General features: G+C 47.8%; 4 protein-coding genes and 1 non-coding gene across 5 annotated transcripts; 2 read left to right on the top strand and 3 right to left on the bottom strand.

Moving 5' to 3' along the window:
• The first annotated feature begins 257 nt into the window (after positions 1-257).
• On the top strand, positions 258-2,324 carry GGS25DRAFT_213441 (uncharacterized protein). The gene is made up of 2 exons (XM_049256900.1): positions 258-846; positions 948-2,324. Exons 1-2 carry the CDS (start codon positions 492-494, stop codon positions 1,751-1,753), a joined length of 1,161 nt encoding a protein of 386 aa, XP_049117370.1. The 5' UTR covers positions 258-491; the 3' UTR covers positions 1,754-2,324.
• Positions 2,325-3,914: 1,590 nt separating this feature from the next.
• GGS25DRAFT_213386 (salt tolerance down-regulator-domain-containing protein) lies at positions 3,915-8,108 on the bottom strand. The gene is made up of 3 exons (XM_049256898.1): positions 6,550-8,108; positions 6,223-6,485; positions 3,915-6,172 (listed from the first exon to the last, which is right to left on the bottom strand). The coding sequence occupies exons 1-3, from the start codon at positions 7,700-7,702 to the stop codon at positions 4,022-4,024; spliced, it is 3,567 nt and encodes a 1,188-aa protein (XP_049117369.1). The 5' UTR covers positions 7,703-8,108; the 3' UTR covers positions 3,915-4,021.
• Positions 8,109-13,088: 4,980 nt separating this feature from the next.
• On the top strand, positions 13,089-14,277 carry GGS25DRAFT_213305 (Rho2 GTPase). Its single transcript, XM_049256897.1, has 4 exons — positions 13,089-13,408; positions 13,470-13,475; positions 13,555-13,746; positions 13,844-14,277. Exons 1-4 carry the CDS (start codon positions 13,304-13,306, stop codon positions 14,132-14,134), a joined length of 594 nt encoding a protein of 197 aa, XP_049117368.1. The 5' UTR covers positions 13,089-13,303; the 3' UTR covers positions 14,135-14,277.
• Positions 14,278-16,006: 1,729 nt separating this feature from the next.
• GGS25DRAFT_484481 (uncharacterized protein) lies at positions 16,007-17,295 on the bottom strand. The gene is made up of 2 exons (XM_049260466.1): positions 16,497-17,295; positions 16,007-16,373 (listed from the first exon to the last, which is right to left on the bottom strand). The coding sequence occupies exons 1-2, from the start codon at positions 16,919-16,921 to the stop codon at positions 16,175-16,177; spliced, it is 624 nt and encodes a 207-aa protein (XP_049117367.1). The 5' UTR covers positions 16,922-17,295; the 3' UTR covers positions 16,007-16,174.
• Positions 17,296-17,686: 391 nt separating this feature from the next.
• On the bottom strand, positions 17,687-17,771 carry GGS25DRAFT_t34. Its single transcript has one exon. It is a non-coding gene; the product is annotated as a tRNA-Gly (tRNA).
• Positions 17,772-18,073: the final 302 nt, after the last annotated feature.

Raw genomic sequence — 18,073 nt, 5'->3', positions numbered from 1 at the left:
GCCCCCGAAGTTTTTTTCCTCATCTCCTTTAGCCCTATATAATAATCCAGCCCCCCTTCCCTCTTCGTTACGCAGATCTGTCTTGTTTTGAAAAGTTTCCGCGTGTTCCGGACCAGCAGATGTGCAAGTGTTTAAGACTCAAGAAACCTAAGGCACTTACATAGGTTATTAATTGTTTAGCGGTGGTACACACAAAACAGACAGACGAAACCAGACCAGACGAGTCGGGAAGTACAAGGTGTCACTCAACTTGCCACAAAACCTGACTAGTAGAATCAAGAAGACCAGTTTTGTCTGGTATTTCTACGCTTGAAAAGAGAACTGGGTTCGAATTCACTCCACAACAACATTGAAACTATCCAGACGGTCTCCACAGTATCCGAGTTACCTATTACGGTAACTTACACCAATTTCTTGGCTCAGCCGCCAGCAACGTTCAACTTCCCAGCATAGTATTTACTTAGTTGGTAGTAGGTACTTAATCGACCAAGATGCTCACTCATGGCTCACCCGCGGCACTCCTGCCATCCACCCTTCTCCCCATCCTCCTTCTCTTCTCAGGATCTTCCCTCGCCGTGAACTCGGCACTGCCGGACCGATCCCCATGCATCCACCTAAGCGCTGTCAAGCTCTCCGAGGGGGCCGCTTGTGGTGACAAAGGTTCCCTTGAATACTGCTTCCTCAACGCACCGCGGTACCTTGAGACCAGCGATCTCGAGCGATGCTTCCGAAACGCTGGCTGCACTACGCCAGAGGCTGGCATCGAGGCCCGCTTCATCCTGAATAAGTGTGACAACGAGAAGTCTATCGCAGAGCTTAGACGGCGTGCGCCTGAGCCTTTCCCAGGTAAGCCCTCCCTCACCTACTTGAACAAGTGAAAGAAAAATAAGGAATGAAGGGCCGTGGAATCCACGGAATATTGTATATGAATCTGACCCCAGCTCCAGAACCCCAAGATGCCACCACTACGGCCGCAACCACCACCGCGGCAACCACTGCGGCGACAACCACCGCCGAGACAACTACCGCCGAGACTACCACCGCCGAAACCACAACTGCCGCGGCCACCACCACTGCTGCAACAACCACCGCCGCAAGCACTACTGCCACAAGCACAACCGGCACCAGCACCGCCACAAGTACCACAGGCACCACCACCGGCAGCAGCTCGAAGTCCAGCCTGCAATGCAGCACGACCTCCTCCATCACGACCTCCTCCTGCCCGGTCCAATCCACTGGCACCGCCTCGGGCGTAACCCTCTCGTGCTTCGAGACCGTCGTGCCCACCTTAGTCTGCGCGGACGAGAACATCTGCTCCGAGGACGACAATGGCAACGCCGTGTGCATGGTGCGGCGCGACACCCTCGACACCATCGAGATCGTCGTTACCGTCTTCCTCGGCGTCTGCCTTGCCCTCGGCATCGCCGTCTTCATCTACTTCTGCTGCCGCGACAAGCGCGCCATCCGCAAGCGCCAGGCCAAGATCGAGGCCGCGAATATCGCCAAGACAGCCGCCGCCGCCGCTGCTGCGCCTGCGGTTAAGAGGGATGTTGCTGTTACGCATCCGCAGAGTGGGGGCCAGGCGGCTTATTATCAGGGTGATATCCACAGGAGCGAGAGCAATAGCAGTACCCTGGCTGGAGCGGCAAATGAGCCCGTCTCGTATAGCCAGTACCCCCAGCAGGGCGCAGCGGCAGGCGGGCACGCGGGGTACGGCAGTAATAACCCGTTCTCTGATGGACAGAGGTTTTAAGTCTACCTAGGTTAGGTCTCTAGGTATACAAAGAAGTTGAAGAAGGGGGGGTAATGCGCGATGAAATCGGTGGAACGGAACGAATGAATTCGATGTCTGACATTCTTACGCGATATTAGGGTTATTACACTGTCTAAGGAATGAAGGAAGGAAAGGAGAGAGGGAGAATGAATCTCAGGGATAGGTACCTATCTATCTAATTGCATGGCATTGGGGGTCTACGTTGCTGCGAGGAAAGGGATCTGATTATACCCCCTACATAAGATGAGCTAGCTAGAGCTCCACGTCTTTATTACGATGGATGTGTTGAGTTAATATCCATGAAATGATACAATGAAAAAGCTGCTTTGAAGCACTTGGGATGGCCCACCTCTAACCTCTAGGGCTGACTATGCATTTCTAGTAGGTGTGGATGACTATGCTCTTAGGTATTGCTTGAGAACCTGAAGGACTAGGAAAATGAACAGGCAAGGATAGTGACAATAGGAGGGATAGCTAGCTGGCTTGCTCGTCTATTTGGCAAAGGTGCCTTGTGTACCTAATCAATGCTAATTAATATACCTATGGCACGATACGACTGATGATCCTACATACCAGTCAAGCACGTAAATAGCTTCTTCCAACTGGGCCGTTGAATACCTACTGTAGGTACCTAGGTAGGTGGTGCGTACCTAAGTCCTAGCCCCCCTCCCCCCCTGACCTAGGTAGTAATCACTCTCTCTCATACCTACCTAGGTAATGTACATAGGTACGTGTAGCTTGAAATTTCCGAACGAAGAGTTTTTTTTTTTGCATGTAGGTAGGTACTCGCTGATTGATGTTTGTTTTCTCAGCTTGCTTTATTTTATTTAACAGGATCTTGCGTTGCGTTAACCGCCTTACCTTAGGTACCTTAGGTAGGTAAATAAATAAATAAATACTAGGCCTGCCTGACCTGATAGCTAGCCTAGGTAGGTAGGTAGGTAGGTATCTATCTTACAAAATACAGCTTATGAACGAGCTGAGTGTGGTGGTGATGGGGGTAGGGGTGGGTAGGTAGGTAGGTAGGTAGTAAGGGGGTTGAGAGGAGCGAAAGAAGGGGGCGGTGATGCTGCATACCTATCTAAAGAAAGAGCTTCGATATCTAGGTAACCTGCCCAACCTACCTACTCAATCTCACGATACCTACCTAGGTACCTAGGGACTTACTTATATAAAGTACGGCTTCTAAGCAAGTTGTTAAAGTCATGTACATACATACCTAGGGAAGTACTGTAGGGAAGTTGGTAGGCATCTACCTATTAGATCAGCCGAAAAAGTCTTCATATTACCTAGTTAATGGAGGCTAGTTACCTATCAAGCAAGTCACCTTGAGAGTGGTCGAAAATCGTACCTAGGATCAGTATATACCTACCTACCTATGCATACATAGTACCTAACCTAAGTAGATATGTGTGAACAATACTTACTTACCCCTGACCGAGAGAGGTCTGGGTGTGTACACGAGGTAGGTATGTAGGTAGGTAGGTAGTCACGCATTCACGCCTACTCACCTACAGTCACACTCACACTCAACAGTAGGCCCATCTACCAATCCATCCATGAATCCCCGAACCCATGAAAACTTAACGACTCTCCTCATCACTCATTGCTCTTCACGCATCGAATGTAAGTAAGTACCTAGGGTAAGTTAAGCATGCCATTCATGCATACGAACCGCCAACGCAGGCACATAATTATGGGCACAGCTAGTGAAAAGAAAAGAAAAAGAAGACTCATTATGCACAACCGGGTTTTCCATTCATAATAAATGTCCTTCCTGCTCTGCTCTGTTGGGCTCACAAATTAAATCGGGAACTATGACGAGTTTCAAAGAGAGAAGAAGAGAACAGTATGTTTTTTTCTCCTCTGCCTCTGAAAAAATGTCTCTTAAAAATGCACAAGGAGAATGAATTCCTATCATGCTTCGTTTTTTCACAACGATGAATTTGCCCAAAAACTGGGATATCTGCCGACGTACTGATTACAAAGGGCACCCGTGTTATGCTCACCCAGCCACGGTCTAAAAGGTACATGACAAGTTTTTTTTTCGAGTCGGACTCACCCCCGACTCTCCCCAGAAGAAAGAGAATCTTAGATACGACCTCTAATCTCCTTGGTGACTAGCCTTTTCCCCTCTAGTGGCAATAAAGCCGCTACCCCTTATAAATTCCTCATGCAATTGTCGTAGTCCTCCTAGGCCTTGGACACAAGATGGTCAGGCCGTGACCCGAATCCTTGGTATCCTACCTAAGCTCCCGAGAAGTGGCTAGGCGAGCCAGTTCCTACGACCGGACTGCCAATTTCTCCAGGAGCTCCCACACTTCGCGAGAAAGAAGCCGGAACCGATCCACCATCTGCTTCGAATCGAATAGAGACCTTGCTACTGTTCTCGTCACGTCGGATGTCGAAGCCTCCGCCACCATTCTGAGGATTTCCTTCGGTTTCGCACATCTCCAATAACTCCGCCTCTGACACAGGTTCATTTACTGAGAGGTTGATGGAGTCCACGTGCCCCTTGATAGCGGACAAGTCTATGTAACCTGTCGAGTCTGCAGCGTGGGCCTCGAGGTCCTTGCAGGCGCGGACTAGCATCTGGCGAACAGCAATGGGTCGAGGCTGCGAGGCTCGCATGCCAGGCGGCGTAGACCCGAACGCAGCATTTGGCGGCCATGCTGGGTTGGCGAACCCGGGCGGCGGGGAGAATACGTTCGGGTGGCCCCACGCGGTGTTCATGGGCGAGCCAAGGAATGGATCAATAAATGGAGCACTGGGGAACGGAGGGAGGGCTCCAGGAATAGCAGTGCCTTGCCTAGAAGGACCAATGCCTCCAAATTGCTCCTCTGAATCATCCAATAGAGCACTACTGCCCAAATGATTACTAACGTCATCGATGTCCGCCGACAGGTCATGGCTTTTTTGGCCGTGGACAACACTACCAGGTCTACCAATAGGTGCTGGTCTCCCAATGGGCTGAGACTTGCTACTTGAACCCTTCAAGTCCAGTGGGTTAGCATCAAAAGATGTGTGGCGCGAATGCGACGGTGGATGCCCTGATACACCCTCTGGGGAAAAGCCTTGATGGTGCATTGCGGGTAATGGTTGATCTGATGGTTGATGGAACCCGGGTGGCGCGTGCGGCATTGGGAATGGTCGACCGACCATTGGATTAGGGGCAGGGAAACCTGGCGGTACCGGCATGCCCATATGACGAAAGTTTGCGGGGGCCGGGAATATCGGATCGTGCATTCGGTTAAAGGCCGGTGCCATCTGTGGTGGTATTCCAGGAGGGAACTGCATCCCAATAGGAGGCATTCCCATGTTGAAAGATCCAGGATGTGAACTGGGCGGGCTCTTGATTCCCGCGTGAAGGGGAGAGGCCGGTTGAACCGGAGGTCCCGCACTAGTGGGTCCTGTTGATGATGGTTTTCTCGGTGGGCCGATGGGGCCAGGGCTGGTATGCAGCGGCGTGAGAGCATGCGGCGACACGTTTTGACTTGGACCGGAGGCTGAATGAGAAGCCTGCGAAACTGATCTCGTCACTTCTTGGGAAGCGGCCCGAGGTTTCATAGGCGTGGGAGCTTTAGGTAGAGCAGGAGTCGCAACGGCGACTTGAGGGGATGGATGATTCATCGTAGGTTGATGAGGAATGGCAGGAACGGAGATCAGGTGCTGTTTCTTTGCCGGCTGTATAGGAATGGGCGCTGCAGGTGTTATGACTTTGGCTGCCGCCTTGTCCTTTTCTTCCTGCTTCGTCTTTTCCTTGGCGTCGCGTTCCGCCTTGGCCTGAGCCGCTCTCAACTCCTTGTCTCTCTTGTCTTTCTCATGCTTTTCCCTTCGCTCTCGAGTCTCGCGCTCCTTAAGCTCGCGAGCTTCCTGCTCCTTTCGGCGTTGCTCTTCTTTTAACTTCTTTTCGCGCTCCTTCGCCTCGCGGATCTTTCGTTCCTGTTCCGCTTGCTTCTCCTTGAGTTCATGGGCGCGTCGTTGTCGTTCGAGCTCCTTTCTTTGCCGCTCCTCCTCCTCAGCCTTCTTCTGCGCATCCTTCTTCTTGCGCTTCTCCTCAGCCCTGAGCCTGGCTTCTTCTGTCCTTCGCGCATCCTCTGCTAAGCGGGCGGCCTCTTCGGCAGCCTTTGCAGCCTCTCGTTTTGCCTTTTCCTCAAGCTGGGCTTGCTTTTTCTGGGCAGCCTTGTCTTTTCGTTTCTGCGCCTCCTTTGCCTTCTTAGCCTGTCGCTGGCTCTCCTGTGACTTTTCCTCCTCGAGCTCTTCGATGAGTTTCTCTTGTCGCTCTCTCGCAACCTTCTCGCGATATGCGGTCAAGACTCTTTGCTCGAACATACGCGCAGCAAAGATCTGAAACATTCGCCGACCCTCTTCCATTCGTTGCTCCTCCGTCATTGTGTCCTATATAGAATATCAGCCAAAGGCACGTCCAGAGCAGGCTTATAATATACCTCTTCCTCTTCATAGTCTTCGTCTTGACTATCATACTCCTCTTCTTCCTCCTCGTCCTCGTCGAACTCTTCATCCTCTGGGGGCGGGTGGTTGTGAGGGGTAGGTAGGGACGCGCCGTTAACGGGGTGGCCATAGGCTCCTGCGTAGTGGTCCTTGGCATCTTCCTCGCGAGCCATTCGTCGCTCGGCTAGCTGTTCCATCATCTCAATAAACTTCTTGCCGTCGTTCTTGAGTAAGTCGTCTGCTACAGTAAGAATGCCGCCTAAGACATGTTATTCAAACACGTTGGACAAACGTATGAACCAAGGTTGTGGGTTACAACGTACCTTTGACAGTGAGACTCTGGCCAAAGTTGAAGAAATCGGTCGGATATAGGTCGCGGGGAATCTCCTCTGGCTCATCCTCGTCCTCATCCTCCTCTTCGTCTATTCCGTCTACGTCACTATACTCCTCGACATCCTCTTCTTCCTCCTCCTCATTGTCCACGTGTTCTACTATGCGGCCATGAGAGGGATGATGATTCGAATATCTAGACGGTAAGGCGCCGGGAGGATGTAGGCCACTGATAGGACCAAATCTCTTCGGAGAAAACATGGGCGGCGCATTCGGGTGGTTTTGAGGCTGATTCGCGAATGATTCTAACTCCTGGTAGTACGCGTCATACAAGCCTTCCAGCTCTTCCTCGATCGCGGTTCTTTTGCGCCCGCAAACAGAACAGCTACACGTGTGTTTCTGTTGCTCCTTCATCTTCTTGAGCACGGCATCCTTCTCGACCTTCACAAGCGACTTTCGCTCGTCTTCTCCTAACCCAAGCCAGAACTGCTTGATACGCTCTCTCTCTTCAGGCCCGGAGGTGTTCCATATCTTTTCCTTTGATATGCCAGAGGGGTGGTCGTTCACCGGCTCCTCGACTATTCCCTTCTGCTTCTTCTTTTTCTTAGACTTCTTGGACTTTCGCGCAGTCCCGTTGGTCGTTTGGCTAAAGGAATGGCCACCATCATCACTTTCGGTCTCGTCGCCCCAATCTTCGCCATTGTGGATGTGGGCGTGATGGTGGGATGGATGGCTTTCGTTAGACGCAATGTTGCGGGAATTGTGTAGGTCCTTCTTCTGCGACTCTATCGGGACGGGTAAAAGCGCACTGCTAGTGGATGCCGGACTAGGGAGACCATTCGCGGCTTGTTCAGCCTGCTCAGCCTGTTCGGCGGCAGCCTTAGCGGCAGCTTTCGCTCGACGTTTTTGCTTTTTGCGATTCACTGGTTGCGCGGGGGCTACGTCAGCGGTAGCTGGGATACTAGTCGGGGCACCACCTCTAGAGGACGAGGTGGTAGTCGGCGACGGTTGAGCGGGCGGAGTCGAGGCAGATGACTTGGGAACAGAGATGTATTTCGTTCCATCTTTGTTGGTATACTTTGCCGTTGCCTTCGAAGGTGCGGGGCCCTGCGATGCCGACTGTCGATTATTGTTCTTGGCCGGCATTCTGTAGGAAGTTGGAGGTGAATGAGGTGAATGGGTACGGGGGAGTCATGTGCGATCAGCTCCGTACTCGGGGTCCTAGTATGCCTAGAAGTTCCTAGGAGCAGATTAAAGAACACAACTGGAATGATGAATGTGATGAGTGGGTTAGATGAGTATGTAGCGTATGTAGCGTAAGTAACACTTGAAGATGCTGCTGTCTGCTTTGTTTGGCAAAGGCAGGTCACTATGTTGTTGCCCCTCTCCGACTGGGTAAGTGGTAGTTAGTGGTGTGGGAGATTGGCGACAGTGGAAACCCGAAGCAGCACGCACGCACGCACGCACGCCAGAAACGCAGACGCAAAGACACAGGCGCCCGCAATTTTATTATATGGGATTTGTCTTTTACCTCAGCCACATTAAAATGATAATGGTAATCATGGATAGATGGGGCAAGCGAAGCTACCTTAGTACCTACTAGGTAGCAGATAGGTACCTGGTTAGCTGGGTTTTGGATGAATAGTTTGAATGGATGGATTGGCTGGGCTTGTGTGGGCTGGATGGGGATGGCAAAGGGCAAGGTCAAGGTGAATGTGAAATTTTGTTTGTGTTGTGTTGTTACCTTGTAATGTAAGTAGCTTAGAATGTAATGGGTAATGATTGAAGGGCAATAATGGTTAATGGTTAATGGTTAATGGTTAATGGTTAATGTAAAATGTAAAAAGAGTAGTGGGTAGTGGGTAGCGGGTAATGGGCAATGGGCAATGGGCAATGGGTAATGGGTAATGGGTTATGGGTATGTTTAAAGAAAGGTGTGTAGTAAGTAAGTTGTTAGTATGACAATTTCACTGGTCGCCAAGGTGAAGAGAGAGGATTTGATGGATTTTTGGTGTTCGTCTTTAGTTTATTTGGGTCGATTGGGTCATTGGGTCATTGGGTCATTGGGTCACTGGTTCACTTGGTTATTTTGGCGTTGGCCTCTCTTACGTCTTGTCCTGTCCAGCTTTAATTGTTTTTCCACCAAAAATAAAAAATAAAAATAAAAAAGAGACGTTTCGAAATCTATGTACATATGTAAGCCTCGAGGTTAGGCAGGTACAATCTCTCTTGTACAAGTACTATGCCGTACTGTCACCTATGTACTGTAGCTTAACTTTTGGCTTGTGGTAATGTGCGGTAAATTGGTATGTAAATTGATAAATCATGGTCAATCCGAGTAGTACGGTACTCCTCAGGTACCTGATCGGTACCTGATAGTGCGTTTCAATTGATCTATTACCGCAAAATATCATGCATTATCTAAGCTTCAGGGCTATTATCATATTGATCTTAGCAGGTAACATGCAATCAAGTTAACTACATACATCACGATCCACATGGATATATATGTACTTGTACATACATAATGTTGATCTAGTACCTACATGTAGTAATTATACATAAATTGTGCATACATACTTCCAACTTTGAACATCATTGATGTTGCCTGTGCTGCTACTACTAGTAGTACTAGGTACTATGATAACTAGTCACTATGCAGTATCATATGCACAAGTGCAACCACTGGACAGACAGATAGGTCAATACATCCATGGACAGTACTACTACATAACATTGAAGGTGTCGACACTGAACCTTGAACATTCAATGATGTATGATGTATGGCCTTAGGCATTCCACTCTTACAGCCCATGTGCAGCCTCACCTCATCAGCCCCCAGTTTTACCGGTCGGACATCCAGGAAAGACGTAGCCGCGCAAACATTGGCAGCTGTCACATGATTGTTTAGGTATTAGGCATTATTATGCACTTAAGGTACGTTCATGTCAGTAGCTTGAGCTTCAATCATTAATGTTCTTTCTTTCCTTTTTTTTTTTTTTTGCAGTTAATAGTTAATTTTCAATGTTTGATTACCGTGCCAATTTCTCAGATCTCTTCTCTCTCAGCTGTCACTCCTTCATTATCATTCTCTTTAAAAATACCCTGATGGCTGGTGCTTGAATGCATCTTTAAATCATAGTAATCATAACCTTACCTTTCAATGTTAGTTTTCCCCTCATGGTTAACATTGATGTGCGCTTTGGATCGAATCGAATTTCCTAGTGGTCAGTTCATAAATGATTCAATCAAAACCCCAGCACATCTTCCCACACTTACCAGCCCACCTAGAACTAGTCTAGGTAGTAGTAAGGCTGGCGATGATCCAGAGTGGTTGGTGACCTCTCAACCAGCCTTATTCGTACATGTGTGTACTGCCTACTAGCCGGCATATCGTCTCCTTACCTATTAGATATCACACGCTTAGGTAGTAAAGGGAGGCAGGCAGGAATTCAAGAGTGAATGATGGCAAGAAAGGGACACGCCCATACACGCTTCTATCTTATGTAGGTAACAACCACCCAAAATTTAACTTGATTGTCGTTGCAGATCCGATCTGCGTCTAAACCTGCGTCTAAACCTTTACAAAACATTCCCTCCGTACTTTACCATATCTGCGTACTGCTACGCCCAAGGAAATCCGCATATTAGCGTCTCCCAAACAATTTGATCGTTTCAAGTGTTTCTCCACGCCCTGTAACAGAAAATCATTTGTCTGCTTGCGAGCTGGTCTTGTCTGTTGGGCATTGCTTAGGAGTCTAGATGCTCCAGGGCTCCAAGCCCCCCAGCTAGGGATCGGTGGCTAATACCATAAAGTGCCCTGTGTTGAATTGTTTCCATTGATCAACTCGCACCGGTAGAGAGATGGATAGTTCACACATCTTATATGGTACTGATAATCTCACGAAACAACTCTTTTCGCAGGCATCATATTCGTACGTACATCTGTGCCATGACTAATTAGTATATTAGTACGTAACATGCTACATTTTGTAGGTACCTTGGGATACTCTATTCAATGTATTGAAACATCACATCAGGGAGCACTGACGGTGTTAGTTGCAAACCAAATCGATGTTGTAAGTTTGGTATTTCCCCATGATCCCCCTCACCAAGCGTTGTGGTAGGACATGCATGTTGGTCATGACAGGCATCTCGCCATTATATGTAGGGAAGGTAGGGAAGAATTTGCAGTGAAGGGAGGGAAAGTAGGAAAAGTAGGAAAAAGTTCGCTGAGGTTACATATGTAGTAAAGTTATGCATCATCCAGTTTTTAATTCTGAAACCTGCGAAACCTGCGAAACTTGCAGCCCGCCGGGGCGATCTTAATCAGCCAAACGCGGCGACACGGAACCTTGGAGCGGTCAGCTCGGTCATGTCTAGTTGGTCTAGATGGTCTGGATGTCTCTGAATTTCCTATGCTTCCGTAATATAGATCGGAATAGGCTATCTCAAGTCTGAGAACTTACACCTAGTGACTGTGAGGAGAGACAACCCACCCTATTACTAGAGTCCACATCAGTCGTCAGATGGATCAGCTTCGCAATTCCGCAACACATGTTTGAGATACCTGGTTACTAACTACATGCTACATACATAGGTAAGCAACCTCGAATATGTAACTAGTAAGTAACTAGTATTAGGTATAGGTAGTACTGGGTAGGTATGTAGGCATGTAGGCATGTAGGCATGTAGGCATGTAGGCATGTAGGTTAGGTAACTTGTGAATTCCATATTATCTCAACGACGATGAGGCCTCTCGCTTCCACTCTTTCCATGACTCTGAATCCTACTGGCTCCCCTCCCATGGTATTGTATGCGATCTGGCGGCCTGACAAGACCAACTCACAGTCTTACACACTTATTAATCAATGTTTTATCAGGCCATATCGAGTTGTGCCAGGCCAATCGTATACTCACCAGTCAATTGCATCTGATAGTTCCTTGCTAACCAAATGATCTAAATGATGTTGTGGCACAGGCCTGACTGAACGCACCTAACCTTAGTCTGTTTGATCAAGTTGGCTCCTGTAACGTAGTGGTCCTCCGGGTTTGGCATGACTGCATCTTAGTGGCGGCATCTCGCAGCTACTTCTTTTCTTTCTGCCTTTTTTTTTTCTCTTATTCTTCTTCTAATCAGCTTAGCATGCTGTGTTCGAAAAAGACCATTGTGATCATTTTTGGTCAAGTTTGCTTGGCCATGACGGGGAGGAGGAATAGATGGATGGGGATTCGTAAGTATGTATGCCTACTACATATATGTGCACTTAGTTACATATATTGTAGGTGGTAAGTTAGGGAACATGTTAGTGCTAATGCAGTACTATCAACATTGAATAAAGTAACATGGAGTGACTGTATAGATGTACTGTATAGATGCATGTATTATTGTACAATACATATCATACATACTCAGCACATGCCTGGGCCCTGTATTATATATATATTGGACTGTAGTTCCTGCCTTATTCAAATGTGTAAAATCAACTTTTTCCTAACGGTTGGGAAACTGCTAATCTTCAATGTTCCCAGTCTAAACAGCTGGGCATTTTCGCGACTGATTAACCTTGTCCAAATTTGTCTGGGGTCAAGCTTGACCAATTATACGGCTCCATTTGTTGAAGCTGAGTTATAAGTTACAGGGGGTTACCGACACGGACTAATAAAAAGAACTGAGGGACATCAATCCTTTAACGGAGACTTTAAAATCTACCGCGAAACCCGGCTCCTGTCTAGGCCTGGCGCTGGTCGCTTCGTATTCGACAATTTTTCTAACAGTTATCTTTTATCCTCAACATCATTATATTATAACCGCGACGAAGAACGCGAAAAGGAGAATATTATATATATTTTTATATATTTTATATATATTTCCTTTTATGTTGTGAACAAGTGAGAAGCCAAGGGAAAAGATACATATCTATCTACCTACCTAGGTATCTATCTACATATCAAACAAGAAGGGATATCATCTACCTACATAGGTTAGGTAGGTATATTACAGTACCAATACTACCAATACTACCAGACCTACATAAGGTACTAGGTCCCATTGGCGAAATCTGGAACCCCCTACAATTTGCTATACAAGTTGTACTCGTTCTTTAATATATGCAACCCGACGCCGAACGCGAGTCCTGTACTCTCTCGAAGCTTCATCGAAAGTCAACTATATTCTAGCCACCCTTTTCATCTACCGTGGTTTACATACCTAAATCTACGCTTACACCTATACTTCAATTCACCAACGAGGTGACCCCCGAACCTGGGGATAGCGGAAAACGGCATTGAAACTCTCGATCCCTTTTTATTACTAGCACCGCGCGTCGTCCTAATCGTCTGAACCGTCTTAACCGTCTTAACCGTCCCTAATACACGAGTCGAATCCCTTACCTGATCTCGACGAGCAATAATAGTCGAGCAAGAACGAGCAAGCCTCCACCCCCTTTTTTTTCTTTATTAGAACTGGTATTTTTTCGCGTAAAGAAATGGCGAGTTCAACTCCGCAGAATGTTATTCGCAGGTAAGTTTTGTTCGATAGTCGATCTATTTTTGACGTCTTTGTCAATTAGTTATCTACACAGCCTCTGTTCCCTACATAGCCCCCACGACGTCACCCACCATCAATGAAGCTCATAATCATCCAAGCGAGCCTTGTCTCGCAGACACATAACTCTCCCCTCCTTTCTCAACTTATCCAAAAACTTCTCTACACCTGGCTACCGTTACGTTTGTTCGACTTGCGCCATGCCCGTTACTAACCCGATCAACAGGAAACTAGTCATTATTGGCGATGGAGCTTGCGGCAAGACCTCTTTATTGAGTGTCTTCACATTGGGATATTTCCCAACTGTAAGATCACCTTATCAATCTCCCCTCTTATCATACTTTTCGCTAACCAGCTCTACCATAGCACTACGTAAGCGCATCCCGCTCGATAACGGTCTATACCCTGAAGATAAATAGACAAACTGACCAGTTCTTTTCCTTTTTTGCAGATCCCGACCGTGTTTGAGAACTATGTCACAGATTGTAGGGTAGACGGCAAGTCGGTACAACTAGCATTATGGGATACAGCAGGCCAGGAAGACTACGAACGTTTGCGACCGCTCGCGTACTCGAAAGCGCATGTGCTACTAATAGGATTCTCGATTGAATCACCGGATTCGCTCGATAACGTGAAGCACAAGGTCAGACAACGCCATTCTTTTTTTTGTCTAGGAATCATTATTATGCAACGTGGACGCGAGAAGCAGATAAGAGGGACTGTAGCTAACAAGAGAGTAGTGGATAGAAGAAGCGACCGAGCGATGCCCCGATGTTCCCATCATCCTAGTAGGCCTGAAAAAAGATCTGCGGGATGACCCCGTCGCAGTCGAAGAGATGCGCAAGAAAAGCCTGAAATTTGTGACCGAGCGACAGGGGGACCAGGCCGCGCAAGAGATCGGCGCGCGCAAGTACCTCGAGTGCTCCAGTCTTAGCGGCGAGGGTGTCGACGATGTCTTCGAAGCTGCTACTCGTGCGGCCCTACTCATCTTCGAAAAGGGTGAAGGCGGCGGGTGCTGTGTCATATTATGAGCGTACCTAGACACGCGGATCGATCGGGCCGGCCACGATGGCGCCAAAGAAAAAGACCCCCCCAAACCGAGGGCAAACTGCATATAACTATAAAATGGGAACGAAACGAACGACTTTCTCCCCGGGGATAATCAAAAAATTGGGTGTAAATTTTGGGGGGGAGTTCGGCGGAATGACTTCTCAGAAATCTTCTTTCTCTTTCTTTTTTTGTTCTGTTGGGAGATATGTGAGAAGATAAGAAGGGTCGGGCGGGCAGAGAATGAGGAGAACGATATAAGAGAGAGCATGAAGAAGGGGAAGATGAACGAATTAAAGGGGGCCCTATCGGGAGGAGTGGTTTGCGTGTGTGTGTGTGTGCGTGTGCGTGCAAGGACGAGCCGTAATGGGGGAGGGGAGTTGGTTGGGCTGGATCCGGAGCACAGAAATTATACTACCACGATCGAGGAAGAGAGCGAAACGCGTGCGGTGTCGGTGTCGAGATTCACATATCTGCCTGCCTGCCTACCTAACTAAGCCATCATCATCATTATTACCATCTAACTAAGATACCTTTTTTACCCATAAGGTACTACCAATACTACTACTATTACTCTTCATATAACTTAACGTGGGCAACCTATCTATATCTATCTATCTAAGTCCATTTATCGAGAGAGAACTATATAATATGGATGAATAGGTTGAATGGATTGGGTCTGATACGCCGCCAACGAACCTATAGGTGAGAGTAGGTATTGGATGTGAACGCGTGAACGCTGAAAACCACGAATGGTAAAGGGGCTTTGTCTCCTGTCTCCTGTCTTTCTATCTATCTACCTGCCTTCCTATAGGTTACCTTGATAAGTTGATATAGCAATACGAAGTAGTGAAGCTTTGTTGAGAAAAAAAAAATTTAGAGAAGAAAATAGAGAAAAGGGGTGAAGTGATTCGAGTGACTTCTGGTTATTAGTGACAGTATGACTACATATTTAAATTTCACATAGGCACTCTCCTGACATAGTATCTAGCACTCAGGGACATCGTCGTAAAACGAACCTACACACAGTACCTAGCCCTGGTATCTACCTATAACGGTTTTGCTTGCTTGCTTGCTTGCTTGCTTAGGTACTTGTTTGCTTACTTTTTATTATTAGTCTTGCGTTTCTAGCGTCGAAAAATGGTTCCGTGGATAGGTACCTGGTAAATATGTAGGTAGATAGGTAGTTAAACTGCCTCGGCAGCTCGGCCGAGGGAACTAGGTATGTAATAAGGAGTCCCAACAAATTCACCCATTTGGTATGGTAGTAAGTAAGTAGGCTCCTTCCACCTTCCAGTTATTGCTAGGTGCGGATGTGTCTGTCAGGGTATATGCCTTCTTTTTTTTTTCTCTCTCTTTCTTTTCCTATCTGCCGTGGGGCTTAATCATTTATTTAGGCGTATGTGTAGGACCTGTAGGTAGCTTGATAATTCATCCTGCGCTAATAAGGATGGGTTGGATAGGTAGGTATGGATGGGACGGGATGAGATGGATGGACGGACGGATGATGCACTAGCAAGGCCGAGGGTAAGCAGTAGTTAGTAGATAACACTGGATCAGCTCACCTGACTACGCTACAGTATTTATGTACCTAAAACTAACCTAGGGTTAGTAGATATCAACGTCCTGCCGTACATGGTAGCTGCGTGGTGGTAGGGAATCGCATGATTTCTAGTCTGTCCATATCTTGAGATGCCAAGACGGGATTTTTATAATGTACGTACAACGGAGGTTGGGAGAGGGTGGGAGGGAGAGGGTGTTACATGTTATGTACGAATGGGGGTACAGATGGGATCATCCAGGAGAGGAGGGCATGTAAGTACCTAATGTAGGTAGGGACTTAGGTAGTGTCACGGCGCAAATATCATGATACCTATGTCGGTTACAAACTCTGCCTACCCAAAGTCAGGTAATTTCCACAACAACCTTTGAGAAAGTTGGCATGGGCGGCCAAGTAGGTTCAAGTCAGGTAGGCATATATCTTGGTACATATGTAGGTATGTATAGTATCTACATCACAGCCCCTAGCGCGTCCAGTCGTGGTTCCAGGGCTCACGAGCCGGCGTCTCGGTCTGGGCCCGCGCGTACTCGATCGGCACGACGCCGTGTCCGTACATGCCCTTCTTCTCCATCGCCACGCGATACAGGAACCCCTCGTCGCGCGTTCCCGGCCCACTCGTCTTGCGCAGCTCCTCGCAGGCGTTGTGCATCGACTGGTACATCCTGCAACCACCATTATTAGTCTTGAGAAAAAAAAAATCACGAAAAACCCCACACCCTGAGCTTTATGATGGTGGGATAATAGGACAAGATGAGTATGAGAGGGTGAGGAGGGGGGATACATACCGCTCCAACTCGTGCGCCTCGCGCTCGCGCTCCTTGCGCTGGTACAGCAGCCAGGCGCGGTGGATCGTCCAGTGGCGGAGCGCGCGGTTGCGGGCGAAGCGCAGCGGCGAGGGGACCGCGCGCGGCATCGACGACTTCAGGTTCAGGATTCGCGGGTCCGGCGCCTCCCCTTTTCCCTTCTTCTTCCGCTTTTTCCCGCCCGAACCGCCTTTGGATCCGCCTTTGATGCCGGCGCCGCCGGACTTGGCATTTTGGTTGGGGGTTGTGTGGAGGGAGCGGATGAGAGAGGAGGGGGAGGAGGAGGATGTGGCTGCTGCGATGGTGGTGGTGGTGGTGGTGGTGGAGGGGTGGGGCGTGAATCGGCAGAGAGGAGTGGTGGTCGAGGGCAACCTCATGAAGAGGCTGCGGAGCGTAGGGGCGAACATGATGTGAGAATATGTAGATTATCTATGCCGCTGTTTCTGTGTTCCTCAACACCCAAGGTCTCCAATGGCTGGGCTGCTTCGTGTCACTGTCGTTGTCCGCGATATTCGATAGCTCTTTGGCGCTTTTAATATAAATTGGTGGTTGGGTTTATGTAGATTGACAACTTTCGGTATCTCCAACACTTTGCGACTTCACACGATGGTGTTGTGCACCTTGTCTCTCATGCAAGAGGTGTGCTCGCATAGGTAGACTTGTCGAATTAGGATGGGTTATCGATGGTAATTCGCAAGGGCCTCTCAAGTTCGAAATAGTATAGCTTTACACCTGCACAATTGACAAAATCGCATTCAAAAAGTTGCAAAGAGTTCGGAAGATTTTGGTGGGCGGGCGCAAAAAAAAGGTGCTTCATTTTGATTGGCCGATATTTTATCAATCACATCAAAGTGGATCAATTATTCTCCAAACCCGCCTTTAATCCCTGTCCTCAGCACAGGCCTAGATAGAGCCTCTGACACCCCTGCCAGCCACAGCAAGCAATTTCATGTTCGTGACAAGTCACGTCATATGCAAGTACCCGACACAATAACGTCAAAAAAGGAGATGGTATGGGCACATAAGAAGATGACATTGAAGTCTTATGAAGAGATACTTCTCAGATCTTAGCCTGCCGTAGCTACCACGGACCATTCCGGTTTTCAGCTCAGGTGTGTGATTGACTACACACCACTATTCAGCAATAAAAAAAAAACAAAAAGAAAAAAACATGCATGAACGGGGAGTCGAACCCCGAGCTCAACCTTGCTCTAGAGAGAGTGGAAGGGTTGAATGTTACCGCTACACCATTCATGCTAAGCAGATTGTAGACTGTTGTCTGGATCCACATTTTAATTCTTTGCTAAAATTAACATATGTAAGAAACAGCTAAGGTGTTTGGGCTTTGTGGATTGTGGGTTAGTTATGGGTTGTGATGTTTGATGAGATGTTAGAATAATAAACTTTGTCGTGCATAGATATCGCCGGGTTGATTTATACAGCTTCACTTGATTAGTCTATTCACTGTTGACCTCTGCTTTCTACTATCTAACTTAGGTATTTTCATCCCATCAGACTTGTAGCAAAATTATTTGTTGTTCCACCCATCAAAAGCATAC

This window comes from Hypoxylon fragiforme (genome assembly GCF_022984875.1).
Source record: "Hypoxylon fragiforme strain CBS 206.31 chromosome Unknown GGS25scaffold_4, whole genome shotgun sequence".
NCBI lineage: Eukaryota > Fungi > Ascomycota > Sordariomycetes > Xylariales > Hypoxylaceae > Hypoxylon > Hypoxylon fragiforme.
This window is presented reverse-complemented; position numbering and strand designations above follow the sequence as displayed.

Bases quoted from the DNA above. Each gene is read 5' to 3' on its own strand.
- GGS25DRAFT_213441 (XM_049256900.1), top strand. From the start codon at position 492: ATGCTCACTCATGGCTCACCCGCGGCACTCCTGCCATCCACCCTTCTC. The intron at 847-947 runs GTAAGCCCTCCC...CCCCAGCTCCAG, and splicing joins TGCGCCTGAGCCTTTCCCAG to AACCCCAAGATGCCACCACT.
- GGS25DRAFT_213386 (XM_049256898.1), bottom strand. From the start codon at position 7,702: ATGCCGGCCAAGAACAATAATCGACAGTCGGCATCGCAGGGCCCCGCA. The intron at 6,486-6,549 runs GTACGTTGTAAC...AACATGTCTTAG, and splicing joins CCAGAGTCTCACTGTCAAAG to GCGGCATTCTTACTGTAGCA. The intron at 6,173-6,222 runs GTATATTATAAG...TATTCTATATAG, and splicing joins AAGACTATGAAGAGGAAGAG to GACACAATGACGGAGGAGCA.
- GGS25DRAFT_213305 (XM_049256897.1), top strand. From the start codon at position 13,304: ATGCCCGTTACTAACCCGATCAACAGGAAACTAGTCATTATTGGCGAT. The intron at 13,747-13,843 runs GTCAGACAACGC...ACAAGAGAGTAG, and splicing joins TCGATAACGTGAAGCACAAG to TGGATAGAAGAAGCGACCGA.
- GGS25DRAFT_484481 (XM_049260466.1), bottom strand. From the start codon at position 16,921: ATGTTCGCCCCTACGCTCCGCAGCCTCTTCATGAGGTTGCCCTCGACC. The intron at 16,374-16,496 runs GTATGTATCCCC...TGGTGGTTGCAG, and splicing joins GAGGCGCACGAGTTGGAGCG to GATGTACCAGTCGATGCACA.